The sequence below is a fragment of the Penaeus chinensis genome, chromosome 29 (assembly GCF_019202785.1).
Source record: "Penaeus chinensis breed Huanghai No. 1 chromosome 29, ASM1920278v2, whole genome shotgun sequence".
In the NCBI taxonomy this organism is placed as follows: Eukaryota; Metazoa; Arthropoda; class Malacostraca; order Decapoda; family Penaeidae; genus Penaeus; species Penaeus chinensis.
In genome coordinates, this window is record NC_061847.1 from 31,695,397 (window position 1) to 31,706,683 (window position 11,287).

Consider the following 11,287-nt stretch of genomic DNA (forward strand, 5'->3'; position numbering starts at 1 on the left):
GAGTAAGACAATTCTCTACGTAAAAGCAGCAACCTAGGAGTAATGTTTCCGGCACACTGGGTTGGTTAGCCCGGAGCTGAAAGTGAAGGCCATATATACCGTCATTATTAGTGACGTGCGTTGGGAAGTTGTGAACAGGGCTTAGTGTCGGTGAATCGGATAAAAGGAATCCACTTTCCAGGAACACGTATTTCAGTATCTGTCTAAAAGGTTTGCTAACTTCAAAAAGCAGGATAGGGAAGGAAGTGAAATCGACTCTGTCCACTTCGCCCAAAGTCGCCGGGAAAATGCTGTGCCCATTTTAGAATTTTTTGTGAAATGTCTGTGCAAGTGCTTAGCCGCAAATGAGTCAGTGAATAGACCTTGTGACCTCGCCTGACTTCATCTTTCCTTGAATTTGCTGGAAGGAAAATAAATTATTTTTACTAATGTCATAAATATCAATGGTGTTATTTTTATTTTAGATGTTTTGATTACTATAATGTTATTCATATTAGTAAGAGTAATGTAAGATAACATAGAACATTTATGAAAATCAAGGAAAAGGGTAAGCAGGTGAGACGGACAGTACTCATAATTGGCTCATTTGCATTTTTATGAATGTAAGGATGAAACCAAACAGCAGACACGCTTAACTTACAAATGAATGATGGTCTTAAACCTAATTGCTTCGTAGGGAAACGATAAAGGTAATTGTGCCTCTTTTAATTAGCTAATTAAATATTTTGTCAACATTGTCATTGAACGAGTAAATGCTTTGCTTACTTGGTTGTGTAAAGTGGTATAGTAGCATCAGTGAACTTTCAGCAAATGGTAGAGTGGTTATCATTATCATTATTGTTATTGTTATTGTTATTGTTGTTCTTGTTCTTGTTATTATTATTGTTATTGTTATTATTGTTATTGTTAGTATTATTATTAGTATTATTATTGTAATTGTTAATATTATTATTATTATTTTTTTTTATTATTTTTTTATTATTATTATTATTATTATTATTATTATTATTATTATTATTATTATTATTATTATTATTATTATTATTATTATTATTATTATTTTTATTATTTATTATTATTATTTTTATCATTATTATTATTTTTATTATTATTTGTATTTTTATTATTATTTTTATTATTTTTTTATTATTATTATTTTTATTATTTTTTTATCATTATAATTTTATAGTTATTATTATTATCATTATTATCTTTTCATGATTATTTTTATTTATTATTTTTAATCTTTATTATTTCTAATCTTTATTATTTTTATTATTATAATTTCTATTATTATCATTTTTATTATTATTGTTATTGTCATTATTGTTATTATTATTATTGTTATTATCATTATTGTAATTGTTATTGTTGTTATCATTATCATTATCATCATTATTATTGTTGGTATTGTTACTTTAATTATTATTATTGTTATTATTGTTATTGTTATTGTTATGATTATGATTATGATTGTTATAATTATGATTGCTATTATAATTATGATTGTTATTATGATTATGCTTGTTATTATAATTATGATTGTTATCATGATTATGATTGTTATTATGATTATTATTATGATTATAACTATGACTATGATTATGACTTTATTTTTTTCAGTGATAATGATAAAGATAATGATAATGGTGATGATGATGATGATGATGATAAATATAAAATATATCATCATGATAATGATAATGATTGTAATCATTGTTTGTTATTATTAATATTGTTATTGTTATTATTGTTATTATAATTATTATTGTCATTATTATTGTTTTGTCATTATTATTGATGTTGTCAATATTATTATTATTGTTGTTGTCAATATTATTAATAATAATCAATATTATTGTTTTCATTATTATTATTATTGTTGTCATTATTATTATTATTGTTATTGTCATTATTATTATTATTATTGTTGTCATTATTATTATTATTGTTGTCATTATTATTATTATTGTTATTGTCATTATTATTATTATTGTTATTGTCATTATTATTATTATTGTTGTCATTATTATTATTGTTGTCAATATTATTGTTGTCATTATTATTATTATCATTGTTGTCATTATTATTATTATCATTGTTGTCATTATTATTATTATCATTGTTGTCATTATTATTATCGTTAGTCTTTTGTCATTATTATAATTTTAGTTGTTATTGTTATTATTGTTGTTATCCTTATCTTTGAAATCATCATGTTAATGGTAATGGTAATGAAACTGATAATATTAATAACAGTAATAATGGAAGGTCATGAACATCAACCTAGGGTTATTAAAGAATCATATTTTGAGTACTGCAAAACCACCTTTATGTTTTTGAGGTCTATATTATTATTATCATCAATGCTATTGTTATTGTTAATGATAGTATTATTGTGATTTTTTTTTTCTTTCCTTTTTTTTTTTTCTTTTTAAGGCTTGGTATGTGTGTATGCCAGTGCCGGGAGATCGGGCAAGTCGGTATTATCCATTTCCATGCGCGTGTGAGAGAAACTGCGGAAAATTGATGATAGAATGATAGGTGTTTGCATGACTGCATGTGTGTGCCTAAATTTTTATTTACTTTTTTTTTTTTTTTTTTTTTTTTTTTTGTGATGATTATACCGTTATTCCAAAAACTGGTCCAACTATATATTTATTGCTGTCTCTCTCCGTCAGGTAATGGAGGGCCTCCAGTTAGCGCCAGGGCAGTCCTTCCTCAACCTGGGATCGGGCACTGGGTACCTCTCCACCATGGCCGGTCTCATTCTAGGTAGGAACAGCACGGCAGGAGGGGGTGTCTGGTGGAAGGAGGGTCGTGCGGGTTTCTCTTTCCGCAGGTGATGGAGTGTCCATTGCGACAGATTGAGCAGGGGGGGATGGGGGGGGGGGCAGTGCAACTTTTTTCTGTAGGTTACGGTTAATTGAGGATGGGGTTGAGAAAAGTGGCTTGCTTTTGTTTGGGGTTCATTGCAACAGATGTATGAAGGGTGTGAAGTACATCTCTTGGACTGTGGAGATAGTCATTCTCATTTATACCTTTTTCTACATAGATTATTTAGTTGATGGAATATCAGTGTGTAGATTGATAGCAATGGAACGTTGTCTGTGTTTTACATATGTGTGTGTGTTTATAGTTTTAGAGGGTTAAAGTGAGAGCTGCACATAAAAATATCCAAGAGGTACTTCTGTACCTTAATACCAGTATGTAAATAGGTAAATTATATGCAGGAATTTCAGTTTAAAGATTCAAGTACGCTCCTTACACTTATTAGAAAATACCATAAATTAGCTTAAAGCATTACTACCTGTATGATAGATTATATAGATGTTTAGGCCAGTAGAGATAATGTATTTTCTGTTAACATCAATAACATGGATTCTCGCAATGAACAGGTCCCTATGGAATCAACCACGGAGTTGAACTGCATGCTGATGTTGTTAGTTATGGGCAAGAACGACTAGAACATTTCAAGAAGAATTCAGCAGCAATAGATGCATTTACATTTTGTGATCCCCAGTTTGTGCAGGGTAGGTACTGTGCTCGAAGTAAATCTTTGAAACTGTTCTTTCTGTGATCATTACCAAATTTTTGCACCATTGGATATCCATACTTTTATTTTTATGGTATAGCTCCAGATATATGTCATTCATAAGCTGGTTACTAAAGTCATTATGGGAATTATTTTCTTTCAGGTAATTGTTTATGCCTGCCCCCTGATATGCGCCTGTATGATCGAGTGTATTGTGGAGCCTCTTGTCCAGAAAGTCATGAAAACTATATGAAGGGACTTATAAACGTAAGTCATTGCCTTTGATGCTCTTATGTAAAAAAAAAAAAAAAAAGATAAGTAGAAAAAGTATGTGAATAGATCATTAAAAGAGGATGAAAAGAAAGACCTTGATTAATGATTATGAAAAGAAAGACCTTGATTAATGATTAAATAAATTAACATTAACAGGACCTCTCTTTTGCTAACAGAAATACAGAGACACACTAACAAAGCATACCAGTTCTTTAGAGAGAAATCAAATAAGGCTGAAAGATTTTGTTTGACAGTTTCTTGAAAGGGCAATTTAATGATTAGAAAGTACAGTTTACTATTTCAGATATAAGCAGGTCTGTATACCAGAAATATATATATATATATATATATATATATATATATATATATGTATATATATGTATATATATATATACACATACATATACACATATATACACATATCTATAAATAACTTTTTTGAGTATTCAAAATACCAAAATTTGTCTCTTACATTTGTTTATACTTTAAGATTTAAAGGTCTTGTTTAAAAATTGTGGTAGGTAAATTTCAACAGTAAGGGTACAAAACTTTTTTTTCCCATATCTTTTCACTTTTATGATTGTGAAAAGATTTTAAGTATCTGATCTTATTCCAGAATGCAAATCGTCTGTATTAAACACACAACTGAAGCTCAGTAATCTCTCATATACAAATAGGTTCATATAGGAAATCAGTTGGTCCTTATAGTGTTGGTTGTTCGTCTGATTAGTCTCTAATTTTATTGGATATTAAGCAGTGTAGTGAAGTTGTGACCATAGGATGCTCTTTGGTAAACCATTTCCTTACTTGCCTTTTCGTGGCAGTTTTTAACCTCTTGTACTACCAAATCCACGGTCTGTTTACTCCCATGAATCCCCTCTACTACTGGCTTCCTACTCACACAGTACATTATATTCACAGGAAGGAGGCATATTAGTCATGCCGCTGAACGACCAGCTGGTGAAGATTACCCGTAAAGGACCAAGCTCGTGGGACGTGGAGTCCCTGCTGCCCGTGTCATTTTCGTCACTGGTCATGCCGGACTCCAGCCATCCACCATCCACAGTGAACCTCCGTAAGCCAACTCTTTATTCTGTTGATTCACTTATATATTTTTTATTATATATTTATTTTATTGTTATTATTATTATTATTTTTTGGACCTTGTTTTAGAGAATGTTGATGGTAGGCATTGTTAGATCCTTTCTTTCCTGTTTGACACACTGGTGCTGTGGCTGTCATAGTTTAGGCAAAGAGATGCATGTGGGAAGTGGGTAATATCTGTTACATTAGTGGAAAAGAAAAGGAATTGCTGAGGAGTTCTTTTGTGTTTCAGGAAGGTTGCGTCGTTAGAATATGCAGGATGTGTTTTTATATATTTTGCTGTTTGTTTATTAGCTTTACCAACTCTGTCCGTCATTTTAAGGAGGGACTTGATATGTGCCTGGAGGATTTAGAAAAAAGAAAAGAAAAGAAAAAAAATATTGAATAAACATTTTGAATAAATATTTTTTTGACCCTAAGTGTTGGGCTCCTGCTTTGCCTCCTAAAGGCTAAGCTAACCTCTCAAAAACTGATGAGCTATTTTCCTGTATTTTTGTCACTAACAGAGGGAGGTTGAATCGTAAAGACCTAGTTTTGATACTGCATGACATGTTTCTACCCAGCTACAGGCCCTCAAAACCACCCCCATTCCCCCACCTTCTTGTGTCCTTTGTCCTTGTGCCATTCTACATGAATTTCCTGATTTCTGCCTCTTTTCCTCTTGTCAATTCACAGAAGTGTGAAATAAGCATTCTCATAATATATGGCATGTACACCCTTTTGAAACATCTCTGTTCACTCATCCCCTTGGTACTCAATAGTCTCCCTTGGTCACGCATCACTTTGTGTGATTGGACATTGATATAATCACTAGAATTCTTATATCAATGTCCAATCACACAAAGTGATGCATGACCAAGGGAGACTATTCTTTAATTTACTTCATAATGATGATACTATGGCAGAGACTTCATTAATTGTTCCCCTCCTGTGAATAATATTTTTTTTATTTTTTGAAATAAAATCTCTGCTAAAGTGGGGAACCTCCTGTGACACGCAGGGCCTTATTTGCCTTCATAGGACTCTTAACTTCTGAGTAAAACCCGACCATAATTGAATTGAGCCTCTGAACTCTCCTCCCCAGCACCTGATACCTGGGCGGGCAGGTCCTCCGCTCAAGCTGTCCGTTTTAGAGGGAGATTTTTCGGTGGTACATTTATTTATTAATTGATCTATTTTTATTGTTTATTTCTTTGTCTTAAAGTTGTACTATTGGAAACTCTCATTATTAATGGACATAGTGGTAGGGGCAAGATTAATTGATAGGAAATTGTTTGTTACATGAGGAAATAGATATTTTTCTTTATTCGTCTGCCATTTTAGAAATTCTCACTTTTGTCTGCCTTTGTATGAATACTTTTAAAAGATATATGTTTTATTATTGTTACAAACAAAGTACTTATTTCACATGTGAAGTACAAGTGTACTTTAAGTTTGTTGCATTTTTTCCCCCACATCAGCATAGGAAGAAAGTGCTAACTGAAGTATGTTCCGTGTCAGCTTGAGACCACTTTTATACATTATGAAAGTGAATAATATTAAACAAATAGATACATACACAAGTGAATAAACAGCTGTACTGTATCTAGAGTTTAATAGCTATGTGAAGTTTAGACAGTTTAATTGATAATTTCTTACATGATTTGTGGTCTCCATTTAAAATGCTCTGGATTGCACTTGTATTATAATAAAAAGTAAACTAAAGAAGAAGAAGGAAAAAAAAAGATATTCAAGGAGGGAGAAAATCATTTGAGGTCACGTAGACTACTAATTGACTCCTTGTTGGCTGAGCACTTGTGGAACCATCTATATATGGATACATTTCTCAAAGTAATACTACATTGAACATTTACTTTTTAAAGAACAGTTTTTTTAATAGCTATGTAAAACATTGATCTTTGATTGTGCCGTGTTTAATATATTTTTTTCCAATGCTATTATCTTATTTCTCATGTTGTTTTATTTCCAACAGCTACTGCAGAGCTCATGGATCTCCAGGAAATCTGTCGTCAGGAACTTCGCTCCATATTACGAACCAATATCGAGAAAGAACATCCAAATTTGGTGACCGCTGCAAACAGACCAGTACAAAGACAGCAGAGGAATCGTGATCGCCGACAGATATGCCGCATTGTTGTACCTTATGCCCCTCCTGTGCCCTTTTACGAGTCGGACGATGATCCAAGGATGATGTCTGATGAAGAGCCTGAAGACAGGGATGATAGGGATACTCTGTATGTTGCTCAGCGCCACACTGCGAATCAAATATCTGCTGTGATTGACTTAGCTCGTAGTCTTGCAGGACAGAGGAGGCTAGAGAGGGAAAGCGAGGAGAATGAGGCCAGACAGAATGAGGATGAGGAGGATGAGGAGGAAGAGGAAGAGGAGGAGGAGGAAAGGGAGGAAGATGTGGATGGCCTGAATGAGGAAGAGCAAGTGGAAGAGGAAGAGGAGCATGAGGTGGATAGCGCTCCAAGCTCACCAGGTAATGGGAAAATGAGTAAGGAACGGAAATTATTTAGAGGCCTAACCAGGAAGTCCTTCTTAAAAGACAAAAGTCGCAAGGAAGCTGGAGTCGAGGAAGTGAAGGAAGAAGAATTAGGAGGAGCAGAAAGTGCAGAGACACAAGAAGATGTATCATCGTCAGTCCTAACAATGCCCCAGTCTGATCCGATTCCAATGACTTCTACACCAGTGATGTCTGTAAAATCCAATAAAAAACGTGAGAAATTTGACAGTGGGGTAGGTGATGAAATAGAAAACGGGAAGGGACCAAGTTCAGAATCTGACGCAGGTGAAGAAGACATAGACATGGACATTGATTCTACGGATTCTGATTACTCTGACAACTCACCCCCAAGGACCAAAGTGACACGTCTGCTTGATGCAGATGACCCGTACCCGAGTGGAAAAGACTGCAGGGGACAGTGGAAGCACAGAAAGGAAGACGACGAAGCCAAGGAGGGACCAGATGAAAACGAAGGCTCCGGTAGCCCTCCGTCCCCTGTCGAATCTTATTCAACCTTGATGAGAGAGAAGATATCTCTGTTGCCACTTCCTCAAGCCCTCAAGTTGTACCTGAATTACCATAGGGAATTGTAAGCTTGATCTGTGAACAGTTCCCTGCAGTAAGATAACCAAGTCCTATTACTCCTAGTACCTATCTTCCAGATGTATTTACATTATCTATAATACACAAATTTTGGAAGAAAGTATATAAACAGTGGATGGACCTAGCAAGTGTCACATTTAAAGGTAATAAGCCAGTGCAATTACAAAATGCAGACCCCACAGAAGTGGGTTAACGTAACTGCATGTTTACCGATCTACTTTTGCTTTTTGTTATTGTATAGTAGATAAAGCATTAATCTGTGTAATGACTTGAGTGTCTGAGGAATGATTTCTTGCATGATGCTTTATCTGATACAGAAGTGAGGAAAGGGACAGATGCTACAAGCATTTTCTTCGTCATTATTGGCATCCATTTGGCAAAACAAGAGGAAAGGAAAAGGAGCGAGACCACAAAGAAACCTGAATAATATTAGTCAGTTTTAGGAGGTAAGCAGCTGTGAAGCATAAAGGGAAAAGGAAGGTTTGAATTCCGTCGTCAAAAAACAAACAAAAAACTATTTTTATACAGCATATATAAACAGTGTCTGCAGTGACTCCCCCTAAAGAAAAAAACAAGTAAAAAAACAAAAAAACAAAACAAAACAAAACAAAAAATAAAAAAAAAGGCTATCAGGAAGCACCTTGTAATGAATCAAACAAGTGTAAGATGTTATTTGTTTATTGTTTTCAATGCCAAAATAAAGAAAAAATAAAAAAAAGTGTAGAATGTTGTGTTATAGAGTAAGAGTGTCACAATAACAGGAGATTGCAAAGATTTTTGTGTATCAGAGTTAGAGAAGTGTTTACTCTTGATTATAAATCCCATGTGATAGATTTTTTTTTATTGTAGTTTGGGAGTATATATAACTGATAGTGTGAGTTTATTTTCCATAAATGCATTGATTGTGAAAAAGAAATGACTTCTTTAATTACTCATCGGGAGGTTATTTTTGGATCATGAAATAGCTACTCTGGACATTTTGTATCTGACGATTCCACTATCTCAATTAGAGGAACGAGTATAAACTCCAGCACGAAAAGTATTAACCAGTTTCAACATATCTCACAGTTACTGTGCTGAGAAGTGTTTTTGTTGATCATTATGTCAGCCTAAGAGCAGAGTCTACAATAGAAAAGATTGCTCAGGCATCTTTGGGCATTGTGTTAAGACAAATGTTAGTTAAAGGAGCTTGGATAAAAGGGCTACTGACATACCTCGGGTCAAGTGAATGCTACATTAACAGGCTTCTTTTATGTAATTGTCTGAGAATCAGGAGAATACAAACACATTAGTATGTACTTTATAATCACATGTTTTTCATTGCATATTCAGTACTCTTGATTGATTAGGGTATTTCGAGTTGGATGTTATGTTGCCTCCAGTAAGCCAGCCAATTTGCAACCCTATATATTATATATATATACTTATTAATAAGGAAAATAAAATAGGTAAATAAAAGTAAAAATAAAAAAAAGAATATATATATATATAACAATACTAAATAACGGTATATTTAAATATGTTTGGTAAGCTCTCTTATAGCCACATTGCAAATTCTGTTGATATGTGGATGTTTTTTTTCAAGACGTCTGAAGCTGCAACTATTCAACCAAGCACAATTATGGGTAAATTTCTAGTGTAGATCCACATCTTAAAATGCATTGAATTTGGGGTCAGTGGATTCCTAATGTTGAGTGTGCATTTATAGTAGTGTTAGTTGGGGGTAGGCAACAATAACAGATATTCGACTTGATAGGTCTGGAGGGCACGAGGTACCCCAAGTGAGAACTATGGGGGTAAAATTGGCAAGATTTTCGTATGGGAAAGGTTTATTTGTGGCATTTGTGTTTGTCATTGTTAGGGGGCTGTAGCTACTACCCAACCCCAACTCCCTGCTTGAAATGTGAAATCTTCTTCACATCTGACTGGCAAGGTGAGCCTGGAGGGTCTGACTGATGTGCCGATGTTAGTGATGTCTCAATTCAGACGAGGCAGTGGCTTGGCAAGCTTAATGTCAGTCACTGCTTGATTAGCCCTGGATTGTTATCAAATTCAATGGGGTTTGAGATAAGGACCTTTTCTAGAAAGTTATCCAGTTATGTACTTGACATCATTCCAAAAAAAAAGAAGTCGGCAAATGAGATTCATAAGGTTTGCTTTTTATTTATAATGATTTTTTATCATTATTTATTATTTTGTTATTTTAATTATTTATTATTATTATTTTTTTTAAATTCTGAAACTTTGTTTTTTTTGTCACACCAACATCGAAGGTCATTAGTGTCTTCCAAAATCTGTAGGATTGGCATTCATTTATCTGACCGCTTCCTAGGTGACTTTGAGCAAGGCAGTTGTCATAAACCAAAACTAATGATGGGGGGAGGGGAGGTAAATGATAAATTAAGAGGATTCTTCATGGTATCTTACCTTATCCCTCCCTCTCCCCCCTCCCTTCCATCCCTCTGACTTTCCCCCCTCCCCAGGTAGTATTTCCAATATGTATGATCCATCTCCAGATTCTTTGCCTTTCCCCTCTCTTTATATCTGTTTTTACCTGTACTAATACATCTTATTTAAAGTGTCCACTTGTTTGTGCGACACATTGTGACTTAGCTGACTAGTTGGGAGGCTGAATGTCAACTTTATCCCCACTGTTAAGGGATAAACCAATGTAAGAATGTGTTTGTTATTTTTGCTTATTATTATCCTTTTTATGTGTGTCCTATTTCTTTCTGTTTTCAGTTGTAGCATTCCAGACCATGTAAAAGGTTTAAAATTTGTCTTTTTCATGCATTTTCCAAGCTTTTTTTTTTTTTAAAACAGAAATGCCTCGTTTCCTTTTTGATGATGAATATGTTAACGTCTGTTCCTTGGAAACAATTTATATAAGTGACAAATTAAACATGTAGTGATTTAGTGGAATCCGTTTTCACTATTAGTCAAGTGATATAATTTTAAATAAACCAAAGCTGAATTTTCTTTTTGTTTTGTTTAAACCAAGATTCTGTTTTTTTTTTCTTTTCTTTTCTTATTTTAGCAGAAGTAAATAGAAATATAAAGAGCTGTAAAGTGGCGATTATTGTGAAGGCAGTTCTTGGAAGAACAAATGTTGCTCAAACAGTGTGTTTGAACTGTAAAGACCACTCACGTAGCTGTTGAGAGAATGAACACTGGAATTTGTCTCAGAGTCGATTCTACTTCACAAATGATGGAAATAATATTTATGACGCAAGTGGAAATGAAAATACCTTATCATTCATTTC

At 33.6% G+C, this 11,287-nt stretch overlaps 1 protein-coding gene across 5 annotated transcripts in view; it reads left to right on the forward strand.

The window, feature by feature from the left end:
- LOC125040777 (protein-L-isoaspartate O-methyltransferase domain-containing protein 1-like) overlaps nucleotides 1-11,002 on the forward strand; it is a 27,942-nt gene extending 16,940 nt beyond the window's left edge. For 4 of the 5 annotated variants that reach the window (XM_047635499.1, XM_047635500.1, XM_047635501.1 and 1 more), the window contains exons 3-7: nucleotides 2,682-2,775; nucleotides 3,399-3,533; nucleotides 3,699-3,802; nucleotides 4,730-4,883; nucleotides 6,885-11,002. In XM_047635499.1, the coding sequence (XP_047491455.1) occupies nucleotides 2,682-2,775; nucleotides 3,399-3,533; nucleotides 3,699-3,802; nucleotides 4,730-4,883; nucleotides 6,885-8,014 (1,617 nt within the window). In that variant the 3' untranslated portion in view covers nucleotides 8,015-11,002. Of the gene's footprint in view, nucleotides 1-2,439; nucleotides 2,445-2,681; nucleotides 2,776-3,398; nucleotides 3,534-3,698; nucleotides 3,803-4,729; nucleotides 4,884-6,884 lie in introns of all 5 variants that reach the window. The other variant, XM_047635503.1, reaches the window with a different exon arrangement.
- The last annotated feature ends 285 nt before the right edge of the window (nucleotides 11,003-11,287 follow it).